This window comes from Scyliorhinus canicula, chromosome 3, assembly GCF_902713615.1.
Source record: "Scyliorhinus canicula chromosome 3, sScyCan1.1, whole genome shotgun sequence".
In the NCBI taxonomy this organism is placed as follows: domain Eukaryota; kingdom Metazoa; phylum Chordata; class Chondrichthyes; order Carcharhiniformes; family Scyliorhinidae; genus Scyliorhinus; species Scyliorhinus canicula.
Window position 1 is genome coordinate 165,103,142 of NC_052148.1, and position 24,782 is coordinate 165,127,923.

Here is a 24,782-nt window from a genome sequence, read left to right on the forward strand (position 1 = left end):
CCAAGTTAATCAGATTCCAAGTTAGTACCAAACAAATAACCATTCCAACTACAATTATGGTAATGGTTTCAAATTAATTAAGAAAGTATGACATGCAAGGTTTCTTGCAGGATTCAGAAATTGATACTGAAGTGTTTAATATGACAGCCCAACCATTTAAAAATATTCTGATCAAATTACTCTGAAAGCTTCCTAATCTCCTCTTTGCCAGCATTAACCTCGAATATAACTATTACTGAATTCAAATATTATTGAGAAGTATACATTGATGAAAGACAACATTTTGAAATAGTTGTGAAAATTTCACCTAATTTTCTTTATTAAGACAAATATCAAACAACCAATATGCAAAAAAGTATCAATTTTCTGAGAACAATTTCCTGTAGTGTTTAGTCTACTGGTACACAAGTAATGCTGTATACGTCATCTACTCCTATACATTCCATAGTTTAAGAACACTTAAATGAGTTAATAAAATTACATTGTGCTGTTTAAATAAAAAGTAGCACTTCCTTCACAATTGTGAGTTTTACTCAGGTTTACAAAATGTGAAATATTAAACAACAGTAGAAGTTAGCAATGTGGAAGTTAAATGAATGAATCTTCAAATTCTAATACCTAATTTCTCCCAATATATCGTTGCAATTAGTACAATCACACAAGAACATTCAGATGTTCAATTGTGCACCTTTAATGACAAATGATGTTTCCTTTTTGATACAGCTTTACCCCACGCTTTACCCAAGGAACAGCAGTTTGTGGCCAGCTTATCTTTCACTCCAACATATCAAACAAGTCAAAAAGAGAACACAGAATTCACGCTGAAAAAGGTGAACCAAAACAAATGTGTCCTTGTCCATTTTGAACTTGTGTGCATTTTGGGCCAAAATCAACTCTGAATCTTCAGCCTCAAGGTCTGACATCCCCTGATCTGTCATTCTAGATCTAATTTTCTTTGTACATTGATTATTCAGCCTCATTTTCTGTAATTTCTTGAATGGTGGCAACATCATTCCAGTCCCGGGTGGCTTCCATTAAGTGACGTTGTCCATGAGCAATCCATTCTTCTTGACCACTAAACATCCGTCCACAAAACCAACAGTGAAATTTATACTGCAAATGCTCATCATGAACATTTTTTACTATTTGATAATTATTTTTATGAATCTTCTTCAGTTTCATTTTCAACATATGTCTTTCTTTCACTGGGCTGACTACCTTGCAGTTATACCATTTGTCAAGTAAAATACCTCCATTTTCAAATTCCTGCCTTTGATGTTTTTCCTTTAAATTAAGAGAAATAACAGTTCTCTCAGATAAAACCACCTTGAGTACATGTCCTCTGTACTTGCCTATTGTTTGCATTACATTAGCTACCTCTTGAACATCTACATCTGGATGGTTTAACACAACTACAGGCTGATTGCGGCGAGGGCATTTTACCAATTGACTTTCACTAAATGGTTTGAGCCTCAGTTTGCGGGCAGTCTTGAATACCTCATCATCATTGCTAACAACAGGAATAAGGCTGTCTTGTCTTCTTACTTTTTCTAATGGGATATCATCCTGTGCATGATCAGGTTCTCTTTTTCTGGTATTTTTGCGTTTCAAAGGTACACCTGCACTGGACTTTAACGTTCGGGGTTTCTGACGAGCAGCTGTCTTAACTGAAATAGTATTACATGTGTTTGCTCTGTCAACTGAATTAGAAGATTGATCTTGGTTACTTTTCTCCTGGCATCTTACCTTAGAGGAACAATTTATTGAATTAGGTTTGGCGCGAACTTTCTGCTTCTTTGTCGCAACTGATGCTCGCATTTCCGATTTTCTTGAGGTGCTGCATGAAACTGGTGTAAGGTTTTGTGACTGGTTGACAGATTGATAACTTCCGCTTGAAGCTTTCTGTTTGTAATCATCAGCAGCATTCAACACTCGAAGCACAATGCCACTTGGAACAACTTTGTAAGTTGTTTCATGTTTAGCACAGTCAGTGTCTTGGACTAAGTAATCAGGAGGTGGTGTGTTCTCGAGGTTAACGTGGCTTTTAGTGGAACAGAAAGGAAATGCCGAAAGACAGCAAGAAGTCATTTCTGATTTGGGATTAACAAAATCTACAGCCTCTTCAGACTGGCTAGATGCATCATCTTCTGCTTTATGGATACAAGGATGAGTTTTGCTGGTTTTATTAGAATAATTTAATTGAACTTTGGTGTGATTGCTTTGGTTGTCTACAACAGGTGAGGTTGACAATGAAGTATTCTGTAGTTTTGCTGTGGATGGACATTTTACCTTTTCTGGGAGCTGTACAGTTTTGCCAAGACTAGTACTGATGCATTTAAGTTTCTCAGCGGCATCAGTACAGTTACCATTTTTAGGATCAGCAACTGAATTACAGCTTGAAGGAAACAAAGAGACTTTACTTTGCAAACTAGGCTGGAGGCAGACTTTCAAAGAGGGTGCATTAGTTGTAGCTGTCTCTTCTTGTAGCTTTTCTGAGGATTGATAAATATCCTGGTGAAAGAAACTTAGCCCTGTACTGTTACTATTTGCTTTGAAAATCTTTGTAAGTGCCACTGGCAATTGATTAATAGTTGAAATTTGCTGTTTAAAAACATTTGATGTTAGTCCAGAGGGAGTAGATGTAACTAAAGTTACATCTTCACTGAAGATGTGAGAAACTGAAGGCTCATCAACTCCATCTATAGCTGAAGGTAAAACATATTCAAAAGATTTATTTTGAAAGGGTACACCAACCGAGGATAAATTTGGAAAAACATTTTTTGGGGGCAATGAGAAGGATTTTGTTTGGTTGTTTTGTGTCAAACCAGTTAATGGATTCCCAGTAATGCTAGGAACATTATTTGACATTTTCTGTACAAAGCTATGCATTTGTGTGCAGCATTGCACTGCTGTATTGTTATTGCTTGTCGGAGACAGTCCCGAAGATAAACTGGCACTACTTTGATGTGCATCAAACGCATGGGCATTGTCAACAAGCTGGACAACATGGGCATCGTCAACAAGCTGTTGGAATTGATTTGCTGAACTGCCTGGAATCTCAACAAATGACACTGGTGGCACAGGAGCCAATGGTGGAAATAACGAAAGACACTTAGTGAAGCTAACACCACTGGATAACTGAAATAGATTTCCATTTACCACTGGTGGGCATGAGGTTGTACTGAGATCTTTTTTAGACATCTGCAAACACACTGGATTCTTGTGACTAAATGATTCACTTGTATGTTCTTTTTTCTCAAGGGGGAGTGTGAAGCTTTTACTACTTTCCTGAGTCTGAGAACATAGGTCAGTTTTTAGGATTTCTTGTGTTGAGGTGAATGATGTACAATTGTTTTCTTGGTCATTATCCCATTGAATACTGTCTGGAAGATTATTAGTACCACAACTAAGAGAAAACACTGAAGAAATTATAGGCCATTGTTTATCTTTGTCATTATCTAGGTCACATTGATTACTGCAATCACCAAAGTCTGTATTAATTTCAATGTCTTGTGATGTGCTCTCCCCAGCTATCATATCATTATCATTTGCATTAATTTGGTGCTTCGATTTATTCAATTGCTGATGAGGCAAGTCTGGTTTTGTTCTGCTATGTTCGCACTTTCCCAATGTACAATATGAATTGCTAACACAATTCACTTCACCTTGATCTGGAGTGGATGCAGATGCATTGCTACAAGTCTGTACTGCAGCAGAGCACATACTATGACTTTCAAATGTGCTTTGACAAGCTTCAGAATTGCTGGGTCCCTTATCAACAATACTGGCACACTGACATTTCAAATATTCTGCATCAAATATATCTTTAGGTATAATTGCAGATGAACAGTTCAGTGTAATTGGATGATCATCACTGGATTTAGAAGCTGCTATTGTGTCATTGCTGGAAGAAGTGGGGGATAGCTGGCACGGTGAAGCCTTACAAATATCAAGTGGTTTACAGCTAGATGTGATACAATGTTGTGTATTTTCTTTAGATCCCTCATTTGGCAAAGATTCAATCAATTTGATAGCAGTTTTGCAACTGGAGCCTATCAATCCATGAGAATCACACAAATGTATATTTTTATTGGGCAATCTTTCCCCAGACTTAGGCAGCTGTACAAAGGATTTCTCAAAAGTTGCTTCAAAGTTAATATCTGCACCTTTATTGAATCTCGGTACACAAGATTGATCTCCTTTTGAAATAGATCCCCGTCCTTTACTAGTAGCAACTTCAGAAGTTAAGTAAGTGTTCGTACTTTTTAGTGTTTCCTTAGATTCAGAAAACATTAATGACTCCTTATCAATTTGGTTCAGGATCTCTCGGGTATCTGCACTCAAATCTTTCATAGTGGTTTTGCTGCCAAAAGCCCCTTTGTGAAGATAATGCGTCACTTCACCCACAATATCTGGGGATGCAAGGGGAGCCCCATTTTGTGAATCGCAGGTCAGGTTAGTTTCCGTTGGTTCACTATATTGCGGCTGTTCTACAATTATGTTTCTGTTCTGTTTTGGACTTCCTTTGTTTCTACTCTCCAATACGGAAGAGTTGCTACCCATAGGTTCTACATCAAATGAAGAATGAGGATTTGAAAAGAGCATTTTAGTGTTTATTCCCATATTGTTCTGATCAACATCGACAACTTCATTCAAAGGACCTGCACAGGCTAATTCATTGTGATCCACAATTTTTGTCAGCGGTGCTGGAGAATGATTTGACACATTGTTCTTTTCAGGCTGTGCCATTTCTGTGTCCACATATTGCATTTCTTGTGCTGGATGTGTCGTCCTTCCTGATTCTCCAGCTGCTGAAACTTGTGGTATTAGTTTGAACACCAACTGTTGTTTCCCATTAACAGTTTTTATTTCTATTAGCTGAGCCAAACAGTTAGAAGGAATAACCATCTGCGCTGGAGCAACCAGTGTTAATGGCGTACCAGGCTGAACAGTGTGTTTAGAGCATGCAAGCACTTGTAGTTGAATCTTTCTCACATCAATAGGAGAGCAATTCAAATGTTTAACATGTTTTATAATTGATTTATCCACATCTTCATTGGCACTGTTTATACCTGTCCCTGGAAGAACAGCAAGATCCAAGTCTTGCACTTGACAAGAAGTGCCACTGGGATTAGAAGTCAAAGTTGCCGAATTTGTCACGCAATCATGTAGACTAACATTAGCAGAATTCTCATGCTGTGTAACTTTGGGTGGTTTAACTTTGATGATGTTCAGAGGTTTGGAAAAAGCCTTCTTCTTATGGCCCTTCCTCATTGGTAGAACGAGTGCAGATCCACCATTTTTTATGATGTCTCTGTGTACTCCCTTGGTATGTTTCACAACATAATCCTTTCGGACTGCACCATAATCACAATACCTACACTTAAAAGGAAATGTTCCAGTATGCTGTACAGAGTGGCGCTGGAATTCTCCCCGAGTGTAACAAACACGATCACATCGTCCACATTTGTACTGAATTTCTTCATGTCTCAGAATGTGCTTTTGAAATAGAAGTGGATATTTTGTTGAAAACCTGCATTTATTACAATACAGGGTATTTGGCTTTAAATGCCTAGTTTTATGTAGTTCCACTTCTCTCGGCAAGGAGAGATCTCCCTTGCTGCCACTGAGTTCTACGATTGACATTCTGTCCATTTTGTGTGAAAGTCCATGTACATTCATTTGTTCCACATCATCGACAGTGACTCCACATCTGCTACAGACAAATACAGGTTTGTCTTCGGGATGATTTTGTTGGCAGTGTTCCAGAAGTTCCGCAAAGTTGAACTGCTGGATATCTTTGCACTTAACACAAAACATTAACATTTCATTTATCTCTTGTCCGCATCCTCCTTTTTGATCACAGATTTCTATTCTCTTTTGACTTAATCTGAAATTTTGTGATGACTGCTGCTTTTTGGCACTCAAGTGACTCTTGACTGCTATGGTCTTCCTTGCAGTCTGCTTTCTTCCTACAGCACATTTTAATGAAACTTCCGAAGCACTGTAAGCAAAACTCTTCTTCCCTGTAAGATCTTCTAATTTTGGCAACAGTACTTTTAACCATTTAAGTTGCATTTTTCAAGTGTTGTTAAATTTCAGCAGACTTTTCGAAATTTTGAAGGTGAGCTCTGTTACATTAGTTCTTCATTTGTGTCTTATTCTTTTACATTGCTCAAAGTAATTCGAAAACTCGTCTACATAATCAGCCTCATGGCTCTTTTATATAAATTTTCACCACCTCAATAAAAATCCAAGTCATCGACTGCACTTTAAATGAAGAACATCCAGAAATGAAACTGGTTTCCTTTCTGCAAATGCTATTTGACCAGCTTCTTTGCAACAGCCCCTGAATTTCAATACAGCAAGGATAGTCCGTCTTAAATACATTAGAATGCTTCCATCTATAATAAGAAAAATGGAAAACAAAATTAGGCTATAAAATATTGTATGGATTATGAAAGTAGCCGTTTCACGAGAATCATAATACATTAAAAAATGAAGTAAAACTGGCATTCACCACAAAATGCTAAGTATTCATCAGCTAGAAGTTGTTTGGGAAAGCACAACATTGGGGAAGCCAAACCAACGTTGCTCAGTTCTTAAATCCATCTTTGAGTCCAATTGCCCATGTAGAGATTTAAGGTGGGCTTCTCATATCCCTCAATTCCCTTTCAAATTGGTATAAAGAAAAGGCTCAGGTAATGTATTTCTTAAATTCCAACTGAAACTTCCACGTTATCCTCTTTTGGCAAAAAATCAAGATGCAATAGATCAAATATCAGTGAATGTGAACACACCAACCAATGAAAATTAGATGACCAAACAAAAACATGTCCTTATTTTGGGAAGAGGGCAAGATACAAATTCATTTACAGAGGGTAATGACATCCAAATACAAAGTTGAACCTTAAAGTCAATTCTAAGCAAATTATTTACAAAGCAAAGCGCAAGTATGGTTGGAAGAGAACTGCAGGTAACAAGCAGAAAGAAAAACAGAGTTAACTTTTCAGGTTGATGATCTTTCACCAGAACTGGGAAATGTTGAAGTGACGGTGGCAAAGGAACAAAAGGGAAGGTCTGTGATAGTGTGAAAGATAGGAGAAATAAATAACAAAAGACTTGGTGATGCAAGGCCAAAGGGATTGGTAATGGGACAAGTAGAGAAACAAAAGATGCATCCAGAGGTCATGTGAAAGGCAGAATGAGGAACAGCCACCTTTCAAAAGCAAGGTTAGAACATAACTAAAATCTGCAGAGAAAAAGGAAACAAAATAGGGGTTGAACTTCCAGTTTGAAATTGTTGAACTCAATGTGAGTCCAAAAGACTGAAGTTCCCAGTTGAAAGGTGAGGTGCTGCATCTTGAACTAACACTCGGCTTCACTAGAACACTCCAGGAGACCAAGGACAGATGTCAGTGCAAATACAAGGTGGAGATTTAAATAATAGGCAAATTACTGGGGCTGCTGAAATCTGAAACAAAAACAGAAAATCCTGGACAATGCTGTGACAAAGTCATCCAGATTCATAACATTAGCTCCCTTCTCCATAGATGCTGTCAGACCTGCTGAGGTTGTCCAGTATTTTCTGTTTTTGTTAAATAATAGGCGACTGGAAACTTGGGGACATGCTTGCAAACCGAAGAGGTATTCCAGAAATATGTCACCTGATATGCGTTTGGTCCCACAGCACAGAACATTATGAACAGTGGAAAGAATATGCTAAATTGAAATAAATACACACACATCAGATCTGTTTCACCTGTGGCCGTTGATATTGAGGGAAAAAACAGGTTTAAAAAAAAGAGGGCAAAATGTTTCAACTCCTGCTCGTACATGGAATGTTGCTGTTAGAAATGGAGGTGTTTTGGGAGTGACTAAGGTGGACCAGGCAGACATGGAGAGAACCGAATCTTTGGAACACTGAAATAAGTGCGCAGCAGAAGATGTGCTTGGGGACAGTACTACGTAAGGTGATGGAGGACGAGCCATTAAATACGGAGACTGTTGAAATGGAACTTGAGCTGTGGGAAATGGGAAAGACAGGGTCAAGGGTCAGTTGAGGGGTGTGGATTTCTCAGTTGAGGAAGACATCATGAGCGCTGGGGAGTATTAATATGTGTCTGTGCGTGTATGTGTGGGTGTTGTTGTGGAAAAGAGAAGGAGGGAGAGAAAGTATCCCAGGGAGTTTGGGAAGTGAACTGTTCCTTCATAGAACAGTGGGAAGACCATATCCACGTGTGGAAGGTTGAGGAAAAGGCTGCAACCCGCGTCATGCCCTCGCGGGAATGGATTGTGACACCCCCCCTCACGGGAATGGATTGTGACACCCCCCTCTCACGGGAATGGATTGTGACACCCCCCTCTCACGGGAATGGATTGTGACACCCCCCTCTCACGAGAATGGATTGTGACACCCCCCCACCTCACGGGAATGGATTGTGACACCACCCCACCTCACGGGAATGGATTGTGACACCCCCCCCTTACGGAAATGGGTTGTGACACCCCCCCTCATGGGAATGAATTGTGACACCCCCCCCCTCACGGGAATGGATTGTGAACCCCCCCTCCCCTCACGACAATCGATTCTGACAGACCCCTCCCCTCGCGGGCAAGGATGGTCCCCCCCCCCCCCGCAGGCATGGATTGTGATCCCCCCCCTCACGGGATGGATTGTGATTCCCCCTCCGCCCTCACGAGAATGGATTGTGAAACACCCCCTCCCCTAACGAGGATGGATTGTGAACCTCCCCCTTCATGGGATAGATTGTGACACCCCCCCCTCCCCCCATGGGATGGATTGTGACACCCCCTCTCCTCTCACGGGATGGATTGTGACACCCCTCCCCCTCCCCCCACGGGATGGATTGTGACACCCCCCCCCCCTCTCACGGGATGGATTGTGACACCCCCCCCCTCCTCTCACGGGATGGATTGTGACACCGCCCCCCCTCCCTCTCACCGGATGGATTGTGACACCCCCCCCTCCTCCTCCTCTCACGGGATGGATTGTGACACCCCCCCTCCTCCTCTCACGGGATGGATTGTGACACCGCCCCCCCCCCCCCTCCCCTCACGGGACAGATTGTGACACACCCCCCTCCCCTCACGGGACAGATTGTGACACACACAACCCCCCCCCCCCCCCCCAGCACCAATCGTTCGCCGCGCGCCTGCCGTCCAGTAGGAGGCGGAGGCGGCGGGATGGTGGGGGCGGCTCGGAGCTGATGAACTCTCAGCCCACCCTTCGGGTCATTTCCCTCAAATAAAAATCTCGGCGGCGGCACCTCGAACAATAACGTCCAAGGAGCGCGCGTTTTTTTAAAACTTAAAACCTTCCAATAAAACAACGAGAGCTCGACTCACCGACCCGAACAAAAGAGAGAGAGAGAGACTCACAACTGACTGGGTTGCTGTAAGAAGGGACCCTCCCTTCCCGCTATCCTTTATTGTCAAATTCTCTCAATACAGATGATGGACAAATAGTCCCCGGGGAACTATTTGGCCGCCTCAGCACCGGCTCCACTGGCGGCGGCTCGGCTTGGTATCCCGCCGCCGGCTGCTCCTATTGGCTGCCGGCTAGAGGATAGAAATCTACTGGCGGTGGCCATGGCCAAGACTGAAACCAAAGTCAACACTCTTCACCCGTCCTCAGGCACACCGTGTATACACCCTCAGCTCTGGATCGGTGCTGTGCACCTCTCAGGATGCAGCACAGTGAACAAAAAGAACATTGGAGTTAAAAATAAAAACTGTTCAAAACCCATCCTGAACACGCTTCTTCGCCCCTGTATTTTGTAATGGATGAACACTCTCTCTTTGTGAGCTGCAATAGCTCGTTGCATTAGATCGCAACTCCAAGATGCTGAACCCCACCTCCCTCAAACCAAAGTGAAGATCGGTTGCATTGGCGCCAATGAAACGATTCTACCGGTTTCCTTACCCGGTGGGGCGAATAAATCGCGCGTGGAATGCTGCGGAGTGGCAGCTTTGGCTTTGCCACAGGATCTGCACATGGCTAGCTTTCAGCTGCCAATATTTCAGCTGAAACTGATACCCCTTGGCTGGATGGCTACTCTCCCGAGGGGGTTTGCTCTTTGAAAAGGAGGCCGGCTGCGGAATGCATAGAAATGCTCACAACATATGTTCATCCAAATGTCGCGGTTTGGAGATAGAATCCCATGTTTCACGAGAAGCCGCATTCGTGTAATTATTTATAGCGAATCTCGAAATGTTTTAAATCCGATTAAACAGCCTCCAGCAACTTGCTCGGGGTTACTGGTAACAACTTCACCATTCGAAATTGTTATTTGTTCGCAGCGAAACTGGATTTTCTTTGAAGTGGGAAGTGGAGTAATCGATAGTCCTAGCCAATACAAAAAAACTATTAACCAACGCAATGCAAGGTTAAAAGAACGTGTAGAGACCAGGGAGACTGAACGTTTTATACCCACATTGATGGTTACAAAAGTCATTAAAGTGTGTGTCATTAAAAAAAATATTCCTCTCAAGAAGAATGATATTGGCTATTATTTATATTGCACTTCAGTAACTTTAAATAAAATAATTCGCAATAAGGACAATTTGCAATCTATCTTCGACAAGGTTTAAGGCACAACATATCTTGGCCATCTCAGATTTGACTTCAATTTGTACTCCCAACTCGGGGAGAGCTGGACCAAACAAATTAAATCAAGCCATACGCATGGCCCGGTACTCCGACGCAACTTGGGCGAAAACGCTGGGGAAAACTTTCTTTATTGGTTTCCATTCCACTTGAAGTCAGGACGAATGGTCAGGAGAGGTCACCCTCATAAGGGCAGAGGTTCAATGCTTTCAGAATATGTTGTGCATGGGCTGTGCTGGGAAACAGGGAAAACAGAATAAGAAAATATTTAGTGACTGGCCAAATGGATTATGATGATCATCCTCATGATGCTTATCTGTCAAATACCTCCAAGAGCTTACGGGTGTTTTTTAAGATAACCTACAGTCCAGAATTAATGGCTTATACCAATGCTGTGAGATGCCCGCATTGGACTGGGGTGAGCACAGTAAGAAGTCTTACAACACCAGGTTAAAGTCCAACATGTTTGTTTCAAACACTAGCTTTCGGAGCACTGCTCCTTCCTCAGGTGAATGGAGAGGTATGTTCCAGACACATATATATAGACAAAGTCAAAGATGCAAGACAATGCTTTGAATGCGAACATTTGCAGGTAATTAAGTCTTTACAGATCCAGAGATAGGGGTAACCCCAGGTTAAAGAGGTGTGAATTGTCTCAAGCCAGGACAGTTGGTAGGATTTTGCAAGCCCAGGTCAGATGGTGGGGGATGAATATAATGCAACATGAATCCAAGGTCCCAGTTGAGGCTATACTCACGTGTGCGGAACTTGGCTATAAGTTTCTGCTCGGCGATTTTGCGTTGTCGCGCGTCCTGAAGACCGCCTTGGAGAACACTTACCCAGAGATCAGAGGCTGAATGCCCTTGACTGCTGAAGTGTTCCCCGACTGGAAGGGAACATTCCTGCCTGGCAATTGTCGCGCAATGTCCGTTCATCCATCAACTAGTGATTTGAAACAAACCTGTTGGACTTTAACCTGGTGTTGTAAGACTTCTTACTGTACTTATTCCAAATGGTCAGATGTCCCATCTCAAGCAAATACAAAATAGGATATACAAATACAAAAGATCTTGATGGCAAATTCGAGCAGATGAAACAATCAAAGCACATGCTTTAATAAATATTGACAAGCGACATTGTACCAAGGTAGGGCTTTACGATATTTTCTATGATTTCGTCAATTAACCTTTTTTCATTTACGAGAGCTCTGGTACAATTGAATTGATCAAGCGGAGTATCACGATCAGCATCAGTTCACGGAGAGCCTGGCTGCGCCATTGGCGATTTTCTTGTCCATCCCTCACTTTAATGTTCTACCCTTTGAGCCAGACAGCAAGCTTAACATTTTCAATGTTGACATAGAACATAGAACAGTACAGCACAGAACAGGCCCTTCAGCCCTCGATGTTGTGCCGAGCCATGATCACCCTACTCAAGCCCATGTATCCACCCTATACCCATAACCCAACAACCCCCCTTTAACCTTACTTTTTAGGACACTGCGGGCAATTTAGCATGGCCAATCCACCTAACCCGCACATCTTTGGACTGTGGGAGGAAACCGGAGCACCCGGAGGAAACCCACGCACACACGGGGAGGACATGCAGACTCCGCACAGACAGTGACCCAGCCGGGAATCGAACCTGGGACCCTGGAGCTGTGAAGCATTTATGCTAATCACCATGCTACCGTGCTGACATGAGACTTTGATACTTCATGTCCGAGGCAAACATTTCAGTTCATTAAATGGGTGTGGTCTGCATTTTTTTAGGATCGACTTCGGTGCTGTATTACTGCTAGACAAGTAGGTCATATTTCAATTTAATTAAAATGTTTTAACATGAATTCCATATCACTCAATTGCTGCATTTTCCATTACAGAGGTTTCCAGTAAGGGGTGACTTGATGAAATGTTGATCGTTTTGAAGGGCAGGGTTAGAGCTTCAGGACTTTTCTTTTTAAAGTACAGGGTTATGAAAGGCACTATCAGAATTCATGTTTGAAGCTGTGATCATGTCAACATTTTAGAAACGTTAGATTAGTGCTTGAAGATGAAAGAAGGCATATGTGATTCAGATTATTATTCACAGAGAATGTACACCAATGTTGATTGTTCACACCAAACAACTATTTTGTGGAAAAACATCTGATCTAATTTTTTTCCAATACTCAGGACTTTAAGAATTAATTAAGTCTCTCTGAAAGATACAATACAAACTTATTTTTTAAATCTCAATCTTTTCACGTCTCAACTCATTAATTAAGGAATAGACTAGACCAAGAGTTTGCAACACAGCGTATTTTGGAAAAATAAATAAGCTTTTCAAAACATGTATTAAAAAGGACCAGAACTGTTGATGTAATTTTAAACCAAAATACTCTGATCATATGTAGCTTGGGCCAAATTTAACAATTAGAAATCTATGAATGGAAAACAAATTAGTTATTTACCTCTTGTGGTATTTTTAAATATTGGTATCTTTATTTTGATATAATCTGGCATCGTACAAATTTAACACTGATTTGTTAGTAATCAGTACACAAAGATCAAATCAAGCAAATATTTGAAAACACTGATTTGGTACTAATCAAGTACACACAAAAGATCAAATCAAGCAAATATATGCAATTTTTTTATATTTGTGTCACTATTTTGGTGTTAATGGGTTTTTCTGAGCCTCATTTGCACGTGGGCCATTTTAGCAACGACAAAGCAAAAACCATGTAGTAAGAGTGCAAATTTAAAATGTCTGCCGAGAAAGGCCTCATAAAAAAAACTATGCATATATTATGCAGGTGTAAGGATTGCTTTAAAAGTCAAATATTTATTTCTGAACTCATCTAAATTGATTGTTTTTCTAGGTTCTATTTCTTAAAATCAAAAGTTGGGAGAAAACCAGAGAATGCAAACCCCCAAGATACAGTAGTAAACTTTCGAGGATAACAAACAATCACTATATGTATTCAGGAATTCAAATACAATTAGCCCAAAATTCCATGGCAAAATAAAATGATTCTGTTGTCAATGGATAGCTTCAATTAAATGATGAATACTTCAATTAAAACATTTATATTCCATTTAACACAATTAACCCTCCCACATTTGCCTGCTTGCAATTGAAGGTGTGCTGTTCCTCTGATCCCCAAATCCCCAAGAAGTTCTGTTACAGTAAAAAGTTAATTTGTTTTACGGCAGGAGACTACTCTGTGACACAAGCCAGCTATCATGATCTGGCTGGAGAGAATAGATAGGGAAAATGTTCACACTGGAGGAAGGATCAAGAACAAGAGCAATGGAGACATGGGGAGAAACCTTTTCACATAGCAAGTGGTTAAGATCTGGAATGCACTGCCTGAGTGTGGTGGAGGTAAGTTTAATCGAAGCATTCAAGAGAGGACTAAATTATTGTCGAATGGAGTGTACAGGATTATGGAGAGAAGACAGGGGAAGAGCTTGGGATTGCACTAAATGCATTGTTCATTCAGAGAGTAGACACAGATTTGATAAACCAAATGACCTCCTTCTGCATTGTAACAAAGCTGTGATTCATTTACTTTGTTAGATCAGGCCTCACCATGCTGTAAAATGAACGTAGGACTTGGGAACAGGAGTAGACTATTCAGCCCTTAGACTTTGAATGTTAACCAAAGGCAAAGGTTGGAAAACACATTAAAATACCATTTTGCAGTGATTTATGCTCCTTTAATAGAATCCCAACAGTGCAGGAGGCCTTTTGGCACATCAAATCTGCACCACTCCTCTAAAAGAGCAGTTCACCCAAGCCCATTCCCCACCTTATCCCAAGAACCCCATTACCTAATCTACATATCTTTGGACATTAAGAGGAAATTTAGCCTATCCACTTAGACTCCACATCTTTGGACTATGGAAGGAAACCAGAGCACCCGGAGGAAATCCATGAGACACGGGGAGAATGTGCAAACTCCACAAAGACACCTAAGGCCGGAATTGAACCAGGGTACCTGGCACTGTGAGGCAGCAGTGCTAACCACTATACCATTTTAAAGTATAGGAAAGTTTCTATGCAGTTGGTGAAGTTTTGTGGTTTCTTGCATCTGGCTGAAACCACCTGAAATAAAAATAAATCAGCAGCATGCAGTTATCCACAAGTCTTTACGTATTACTAATTTAATAAAAATTTGGAATAGGATAACTATTACCTGCTCATATACTGTAGTAAGGACAGCAAAGCTGTCCAACAGTCATCATGGGGTGGATATCTCAACATGAGATTTTAGGGGTCAGAGAAAGTTTAAATCCACAAATCTGAATATCAGCAGTCACTTCTACTAACAGATCAAAATGAGTTGATTTGGGATTCATCCTCTATGAGGTAAAAGCACCAAGTGCAGCCCTTTGCAAATTATCAAACCCCCAAATGTGGTATGGAAGCGTAAATAAAACAATCAATTTACTAAAATTGGGAATTATAGACGATACATCTCTGACCCAAATCATAAACAGTTGAAAAACCTTTTGCACATTAAGCCAGTAACAGTACAGCTAATTATTGCATGCCTATATTAGATTCATTATATGCAGGGCAGCTGCCTCACGGCGCCGAGGTCCCAGGTTCGATCCCGGCTCGAGGTCACTGGCTGTTTGGAGTTTGCACATTCTCCCCGTGACTGCGTGGGTTTCGCCCCCACAACCCAAAGATGTGCAGGGTAGGTAGATTGGCCACACTAGATTGCCCCTTAAGTGGAAAAACTGAATTGGATACTCTAAATTGAAAAAAAAAGATTCATTATATTCAACTATAACTATCTGGATAAATGCAGGAGCAGTGCCAGTTTCCAATCGTTCCTTTCAACTAAATGCAGCTTCCAGCATATTCTTATTTGGCCAGTTTCAGTTCACTGTAATGTCAGCAGATCTGTTACTGATATTTAAAAGTAAAGTGATGATTAATATTAAATAATCTTTGATTAGAATTATATTGCAGGAGTTCTAGCAGTGCTAAAATATGACTGTCAAACTTTGATATTTCAATTACTGAATCTGTAATAGTGCATTCAGAAAAGGTCAACTTCCACAAAAAAGAAGTCAGAAATAGCAATACAAACAGTGAAGGATGTAATCATACATGATACTGTCACACGGGCATAAACATAGGGGTGAATGTAATTTCTCATCCTCACAGTACTCGTACAGACATTTGATCTGCTTTTACTCTCATGTTTATATTTATTTCTATATAGGTTCTGAGCTTAAAATTTACCTTCAAAGGAGAAAAAATTTAATGTACTATAAAATGTTGTGAGTAAGTGAAGCTGTTCCTTCTGATACTGAACTGTAATTGTTAGCACTGGGATTCAATGACTGCTTCTTTTACAGTGGAAGACAGATAATTTCATTTGAAATCTCTGATTATGACTGAAAGTTACAATTTAAAACAAGGAATTTGAGAGTCTTGGTTTTCTCAATCAATTTTCAGATAGTACTTAGTTTTTGAAGGGGACAGTCTCCTACAGTCATGCTGTTCTGACATCAGTTTGTTCCTCGTTTCCTGTTTTCTCTGCGCACCACTAAAACCCAGACTTTCTGCCGCAAAAGATCCTTCCCAACTTTAAAAACATCTTCTAAAATCTAGTCAATTATACTTCTGACCCTCACATCTAACTTGATTAGCAGCAGGCACTTTTTCCATTTGCTTTTTCAAGTGCCTTGGGTCATTTTGTCATGCTTCTAGGAGTGCTATGTAGAAATGCAAGTTGTCAATGTTAATGTTCTAGGGTTCAGCTTGGAATTAATAATCTATCAGTTAAGAAATCCCTGAAACAGTCTATGATTTCTCAGCAAATAGTGAGCATACACACATCCTACAATTCCACCACACTGCAATACCCCCAAAAAAGTACTTATTTATTGAATTCATATGGTCAACGAGGTCATTCAATGCATAACCGTTTTTGGTTTAAAATATTTGTAACAACAATGTGACAGATTGTCCAGTGTGACTATCGTTTTCAAACAAAGTCTCCTGCATCACACCATTGACCATGAAGGAGAAGAATTCCTCTGCTAAGTCTTTCTGTAATCTGGGAAATTAGTGATACTTATAGCAATCAGCTGAGAGTGGGAACACAATTGTGTTCACCATCTGGAGTATGGCAGCACTGGCAACTAGATTTGTGTTAACACAATAAAAAGGTAAAATTCTTTCTCTCCATATCTTTAGCAGTACACAAACAAAATTAAGGCTGATGCTGTCTCCCAGAAGGTTAATAAATGGCTAAATATTCAAAAACTTTGCTCAAAACTATTTGTTTTAGGTTTATTGTGAAACCACAAGTGATAGAACATAGAACATAAGAGTGCAGAAGGAGGCCATTCAGCCCATCGAGTCTGCACCGACCCACTGAAGCCCTATCCCCATAACCCAATAACCCCTCCCAACCTTTTTTGGTCACTAAGGGCAATTTATCATGGCCAATCCACCTAACCTGCACGTCTTTGGACTGTGGGAGGAAACTGGAGCACCCGGAGGAAACCCACGCAGACACGGGGAGAACGTGCAGACTCCACACAGACAGTGACCCAACAGGGAATTGAACCTGGGACCCTGGCGCTGTGAAGCCACAGTGCTAATCACTTGTTCTACCATGCAGCTTGGCATATAAAAAATGAGGTATATAACAATTTGAATTAGGCCCATTTCTAATCTAGAAATACAAGAAGCTACTCTATTAAGGAAGTCCAGTTCAATTTCACAATGACTAAATGGCTATATTAGTCTGAATGTAGATTGTCAATATCAGATTATCAATAGTCTCAAGTCCAGCCATTCACCATGGTTTGTCCAAGACTTCCCAGTCAAGCTTGTTCTGTGAAGCTGAGCTTCCACCTTATTTCATAAACATGCACGTTTGTAAGTTTTCTTTGCATACATACAAGATAATCCAATTGAATTTCTATTGCTCAAGCAATTGGCAGCTGGAGGAAAAGTAAAACAGCTGTACCATATAAGCAACAGCAACTTCCAACTGTAACCATAGTAACACATAGCCCATAACGATCACTGAGCTTTTTGTCTTTTCAGTTTACTGGTATGTCCAAATTTTAAAGTACATTCCAAAATCATCAATTGAAGGAAATCAGGGAGGAAAATAGGTGTAGATCAATTAGCCTCTCGGACCTGTTCCGTGGGAGCAGGGCTAATTTGTGGCCTAACTCTACATACCCTCCTTTGACCATTTTTTAATTCACAATTAACCTAGCATCAATTGTCATTTGTAGGAGAGTTGTAAACTTTTACAACCCTTGGTGTACAGAAGTGTTTCCTAATTTCACACTGTAAAGGTCTAGTTCTAACATTTAGACTGTGTCCCCTAGTCTTAAGACTCCCAATCAGTGGAAATCATTTCATTGTATCTACCTTATCTGTTGCCTCACTATCCTGAAACTTCAACTGAATCACCACTTAACCTTATAAATTCTAGGGAATACACAACCTGACATTATGTAATCTCTCCTGGTAAAGCTACACTGCACCCCTCTGAGATCAGTGATATCCTTCTGAGGATATGGTGCCGAACTGCTAAAAATATTCCAGGTGTGATCGAATTAGTGTTTTGTATTGCTGAAGCATGATATTTGTCCCTTGCATTCTAATTCTTTAGATATACAGGCAAACATTCTCTTAGTCTATTTGATAGTTTTCAGTATCAGTTAATGCCATTTTAATGATCTATGTACCTGGACCCTCTTGTTTCTAAATTTGCACCATTTAGAAAATAGCCTGTTTTAGGTCCAAAATGAATCCATTTGTTACGGTTTTGACCATACATTCAATCTGTCAATTGGATGTGTGGTTTTCTACTTCATCATCTAACTCATAATAAATATGGTGAATAGTTGAGACTCCAACACAGATCCTTGCAGACGACTAGTCATATTCTGCCTCTCAGAGTACCTGCCCATTATCCTTACTCCCTGTCTCCTCCCACTCAGCAAGTTCCTAACCAGGCTAATAATTTTCCTTCAAATCTATGAACTTCAACCTTAGCTAATAATCCCTTCTTTATCACATGTCCTCTGGAAGCACACATAAAAAAACATTTATGGTATTATGATTGTGAAAGTAATTCATATTAGTTTTTTTTAAATAGCATAGGAGAATTAACAGGATTGAAAGTTAATAAATCCCCTGAACCTAATGATTGAAATCGCAGAGTGTTGTAGGACGTGGCAGTAGAGGTGATAGATGCATTGGTGGTCACCTTCCAAAATTGTTTTGATTCTGAAATGGTTCCTGAAGGTTGGAAGGTAGCAAATGTAGCCCCGCTATTTTAAGACTGGAAGAAGAGAAAATGGGAGCCACAGACGGATTAGCCTGATATTGTGGAAAATGCAAGAATCTATAAGAATGGGCGCAATAACTGGGCATTTAGAAAATAATGGTGAGTTTGGACAGATTCAACATGGGTTTACAAAAAGGAAATAATGTTTGACAAACCTTTTTTGGAGATTTGAACATGTAACTACCAGAAAAGATAAGGGGGAAATCAGTGGATTTGGTGTATTTGGGTTTTCAGGTGGCTTTCAATAACGTTGCACATAAGCACATAAGAGGTTAGTAAACAAAATTAATGCACTTGGGACTATGGGGTAATATACTGGCATTGATTGAGAATAAATTAACGGCAGAAAGCAGATATAAACAGGTCATTCTCAAGTTGGCAGGCTGTAGCTGGTGGGGTACTGCAAGTGTCTGTATTGGGGCCCTGCTATCCATAATCTATATCTGATGTTTTTCATTCCCTCGCCACAGACTCCAAAAATCTTCCCTCATAACTGAGGCTGAAACAGACTGCAACCTATTTGATGCTGAGCTGAAGTTGCAATAACATATCCACAGCATCTTCAAGACAGCCCATTTTCACCTCTATAACATAACCCATGTCTGCCCCTGCCTCAGTTCATCTGCTGCTGATATCCCTCATTCATGCCTTTGTTACCTCTAGATATGAATCTTCCAATGCACTCTGACAACCCTTCCATGTATTATCCTCTAAACTTGAGGTAATCCAAAACTCCACTGCGTGGGTCCTAACTGAGACCAAAACTTGCTTACCCATCATTCTGTGCTTGCTGATATATATTGACTCCGAACTAAGCAATTAAAATTCTCCTCCTTATTTTCAATTCCTTCCAGGGTCTTGACCTTCTGGAATTCCACCAACCCCACAATCCTCCAAATTATCTGCACTCCACTAATTCTCGCCTCTGAACATCCTAGATTTTAATCGCTTCACAGTGTCGCCATGCCTTTAGCGGTCTAGTCCCGAAGCTCTGAAATTCCCTCAATATCCTCACCCACTCTCTTTCTTTGCTTAAGCCTCTTCTTCTATTACCAACGTTTTAAGCATTTGCAGCAAAATCTTCTTACACGACTGGTGTCAAATTCTGCTTGATAACATTCATATGATGTGCCTTGGGACATTTTCTTATGTTAAAGTTACTATATAAATCCAAATTATCATTATTGAGGAAATCTGTTGGTCAATTTGTACACAGTGCATATGGTCCCACAAACAACAATGAAATGAATGACCAGGTGAACTTCGTTTCATTATATTAATTAAGGGATAAACATTGGACAGGAGATGAAAAACTATATTTAGAAGGATAAATTGGACTATTGCTACAGGGGCAGAGAAGGCCAAGAAGAGAGTTAACAGAAGTTAGGAAAATTATGAAAGGTGTTAACAGAGTCAATAGTGAAAGATTGTATCTCCTCTCACGAGAGAATGAGAAGTCATTGATTTCAAATTGCCACAGTGAAGGGTTAGATATGGAAAAGATTTAGCATTTTAGTGATAATTCAGGCTGAAACATACATCATAGAAGCCTATTGTGAGTAGTGAAACAGTAAAATACAGAATTATTTTACAAAATGCAAGTGAAAAATGATAGAACGGAAGTAACATAGTGTTTAAGTAGCTGCATTATTCCTGAACTGATCAGGAGAAAATGAGCAAGATACATCACATCTTATTTATATGTGTAGATGGCAAAGGGTCAATTTTAGCATAACTATATTTCCCTTCTCTCACTCATCAGTACATTTTCAACATTCAATGCACGAGTTCACAAGTGGAGAATGACAACTTGGGCAACCTGTTGGAATTCTCCCAATGGAACAGAGCTACACGAGTCACGACCAGCAGGAAGGATGGAAAGTGTAATAGAATGTGCATGATGGAGGTCAGTTTAAAAGGCTACTTGCATTGGGCAGGGGCCCATTAGTCACATAATATCAGAGTATTTCAGAAATAACCAACTGCAAATAAGCCAAACTTAAGTCAGTCCAATCAAGAGAAAATCAATATCACGTTCATTAAAATAAACTTAATTCTTCAAAGTGTAGCAATGACATGGAGTTCTGTGATTGTAAATGTTAGATACCTCATCAGGCTTCAAAAATATCTGAAACAAAATACCCCAAATCTAATCGTGGATACATCGCATGGATTCAATTTTATTCTAGTGTATAGATGATGCGTATCATGCGAAGAGCTTGATAACATTGTTGTCGTCTAATCTTCAGGCCATCAGATTTCAACAAGACATTTCCATCTATGTTCTGCAGGCATTGCTATTCCTAACCCTCCCCAAATCTCTTGCTAAAACCTAACACCCTTTCCAAATCTTCGAGCTTTCTTTACGTTTCAAGTGTGCGTCCCGTACAAAATATTTTATTTTTCTAAGAACACAGTAAGGTGAGAAATTGAGGGCATTTCAGGTATCACTGCGATTGCAATTACACATCAGTTGCCAAACTATCTTCCGATGTTTGTTTGCACCACATTATTTGCTCCTCATTGACCTTGAAGCGACATGGAATATTTGCCTTAGCAATCATCCATCGAATACAAACTCGGGGAAGATGAATTACTGATCAGTTGTTTGGATCACTCGGCAGTGAGGCATCAGTGAAAACCTGAGATTGCCCCAAACTTTGCGCTGGAACACGAGGATCCGATTGGCTGCCTCGTGACTGAAAAACACAAGTAGATTTCTACTGCGGAGGCTTAAAGAGAGAGAGAGCAAACTGTTGGCGTCAACACAACTTTAGGCAGGAATCAACAACCCTTTCTCTAATAACTAGCTTTGCTGTTGTTTTTGGACTAAAACCTTTTTGCCCGGTCTGCAGAAACAAAGCTGCTGCTGTCTGGCCAAGCCAGCACACGCTCCTCATCCAAACCGTCAGAAATTACTCACTCCGTCCAGTAGACAACCGGCCAGAACGCACCGCATCACTCTCCCTTCAATTCAACGAGAACCCAAGAATCAGTCTGCCTCTCGCGCCATTTTAATTCCCGTTTCCCCTGGAACAACAACGGAAAGGTTTTTTTTTGCCTCCCCCCCCTCTGGTCCCTGGCGACGGCGACGACATGTACAGCTGGCAGTGGGTCGTCAGTTCATCTCCCACCAGCCAAGAGTGCGTTGACTCCGACAGCGCAATAAAAGCTCGCTTAAAGTGGAAACAGAGATGCAGCAATGCAAAATATGTACTAACTCAGGAATTCATCCTTGCCAGTATTGCAAAAACTAGTTGCACTATTTGATGGGCGCAGGGATACCATTCTGCATACTTTCCGTAACTCAGAGCTGTCATTTTTCTCTATGTTTATTTTGTATACAGTATAAACTTCCAGGCCAGGCTATGTCAATACCAAATGCGGACAAAACGCACTTGTTGTGCACTATAGAAAATAACTACTCTAGTCTAACTGGTTCTTCAAATACAGGCTATCTGAAACAGTTTCTGGTTTGAGTGCCACTTTTATTTGTTGTGAGTAGATTAGAGTCGTTCAATTTCCACCATCTGCTTTATTTTAGATGATGAATTTCAATGTGAAATCTAATAGGATTTAATAAAATGTTTCACAAAACAATATATTAAAACAACAGTGTTTTTAATAGCAGCAAACTACCATGAGTTCAGACGTTTAAGCTTATGTTGGTACAAGCGTGAATCTATAGAATCTCTACGTGCAGATGGAGGCCGTTCGGCCCATGGAGTCTGCACCGACCCTCCGAAAGAGCACTCTACCTAGGCCCACTCCCTCGCCCTAAAGACTTAATCTGCACATCATTGGACACTAAGGGGCAATTTAGCATAGTCTAACCAGCATATCTTTGGACTGTGGGAGGAAACCAGAGCACCCAGAGGAAACCCACGCAGTTACGAGGAGAAGATGCAAACTCCACACAGCCACCCAAGGCCTGAATCGATCCCAAATCCCTGGTGCTATGATGCAGCAGTGCTCACCACCATGACACCTTATAGTGGTTTGTTCTCACTGCACTGCTAAATATAGACCAGCGTCTACTTCTAATCATGTTGTGCCACACATTCACTGTTATTTGCAAGAATTTTACACAAATGAATAAATAAAGAAAATGTGTTCCATATGACATCGATTGGCAGCCCATTATTCTTTTTGGTGCAGAATTTCCCTTTATCATCAAATCAGAAGTGGAGATGTTCGTTGGTGATCGCATTGTTCAGTACTATTGATAATTCCAGGTTCTGAAGCAATCCGTGCCCATTTACAGAAACACATGGAAAATATTTAGGCTTGGCTGAGTATGTGACAAGTACGTTAATTCCAGATAATGACCACCTCCAACAAGAGAAAATCTCACCATCTCTACTTGATGTTCAGTGATATTACCACCACTGAATCTCACATCATCAAAATACTGAATGTCAGCATTGACCAAAAGCTTAACTACACCAACCATATAAATATTTTGGCTACAAAAGCAGGTTAGAAGCTGGGAATTCTGTGGTGAGAAACTTCCTCCTGGCTCCCCAATATCTATCCACCATGTACAAGACAAGTCAGGAGTGTGATGGAATATTCTCAATTTGCCTTGATAAGCAAAGCTCTAACAACACTTAAGAAGCTTGACAGCATCCAGGACAAAGCAACTCATCCACCATATTAAATATTTACTCCTTTTCCCACTAGCACATGCACAGTGGTAACAGTGTGCACCATTTCCAAGATGCACTGCAGAAAATCAGCAAACCTCCTTGGACAGCATTTTTCAAACCCAATTAGGTATTACTACCTTATAAAACAAAGTAAGAAGTCTTACAACATCAGTTACAGTCCAACAGGTTTGTTTTGAATCACTAGCTTTCGGTGCACTGGTCCTTCATCAGGTGAATAAAGAGAAACATATATATAGTCAAAGATGCAATACGATATTCTGAATGCGAGTCTTTGCAGGTAATTAAGTCTCCAGGTCCAGACAGAGCAATTGGAGAGAGTGATAATCACAGGTTAAAGAGGTGTGAATTGTCTCAAGCCAGGACAGTTGGTAGGATTTTGCAAGCCCAGGCCAGATGGTGGGGGATGAATGTAATGTGACATGAATCCAAGGTCCCGGTTGAGGCCATACTCATGTTTGCGGAACTTGGTTATAAGTTTCTGCTCGGCAATTCTGCATTGTCACGCGTCCTAAGGCCGCCTTGGAGAACGCTTACCTGAAGATCAGAGGCTGAATGCCCTTGACTGCTGAAGTGTTCCCCGACTGGAAGGGAACATTCCTGCCTGGCGATTGTCGCGTGATGTCCGTTCATCTGTTGTCATAACGTCTGCATGGTCTCGCCAATGTACCACGCTTCAGAACATCCTTTCCTGCAGCGTATAATGTAGACAATGTTGGCCGAGTCACACGAGTATGTACCACATACCTGGTGGGTGGTGATGTCACATGTAATGGTGATACCCATGTCGATGATCTGGCACGTCTTGCAGAGATTGCCATGGCAGGGTTGTGTGGTGTTGTGGTCGCTGTTCTGAAGGCTGGGTAGTTTGCTGCAAACAATGGTTTGTTTGAGGTTGCGCAGTTGTTTGAAGGCAAGTAGTGGGGGTGTGGAGATGACCTTGGCAAGGTGTTTGTCTTCATCGATGACGCGTTGAAGGCTGCAAAGAAGATGTTGTAGTTTCTCCGCTCCAGAGCAAGGTACATTGGCCAAGACCATGCAGATGCTGCGACAATGGATGACTGGACATCACCCCAGTCCAATGCCGGCATCTCCACATCATAATAGAACAAAAGCAGCAGATACATGGGAACACCACCACCTACATGATCCCCTCCAA

The 24,782-nt window shown here is 40.8% G+C and overlaps 1 protein-coding gene across 4 annotated transcripts; it reads right to left on the reverse strand.

The window, feature by feature from the left end:
- Positions 1 to 289: 289 nt before the first annotated feature.
- Positions 290 to 22,183, reverse strand: LOC119963076 (zinc finger protein 518B-like). Of its 4 annotated transcripts, none has more exons than XM_038791648.1 (2): positions 21,880 to 22,183; positions 290 to 6,404 (listed from the first exon to the last, which is right to left on the reverse strand). In XM_038791648.1, the coding sequence occupies exon 2, from the start codon at positions 6,076 to 6,078 to the stop codon at positions 967 to 969; it is 5,112 nt and encodes a 1,703-aa protein (XP_038647576.1). In that variant the 5' UTR covers positions 6,079 to 6,404; positions 21,880 to 22,183; the 3' UTR covers positions 290 to 966. The 4 variants fall into 4 exon arrangements, with proteins under 4 accessions (XP_038647576.1, XP_038647575.1, XP_038647574.1 ...); XM_038791647.1 differs by lacking the exon at positions 21,880 to 22,183 and adding an exon at positions 9,403 to 10,051; XM_038791646.1 differs by lacking the exon at positions 21,880 to 22,183 and adding an exon at positions 9,370 to 10,051.
- Positions 22,184 to 24,782: the final 2,599 nt, after the last annotated feature.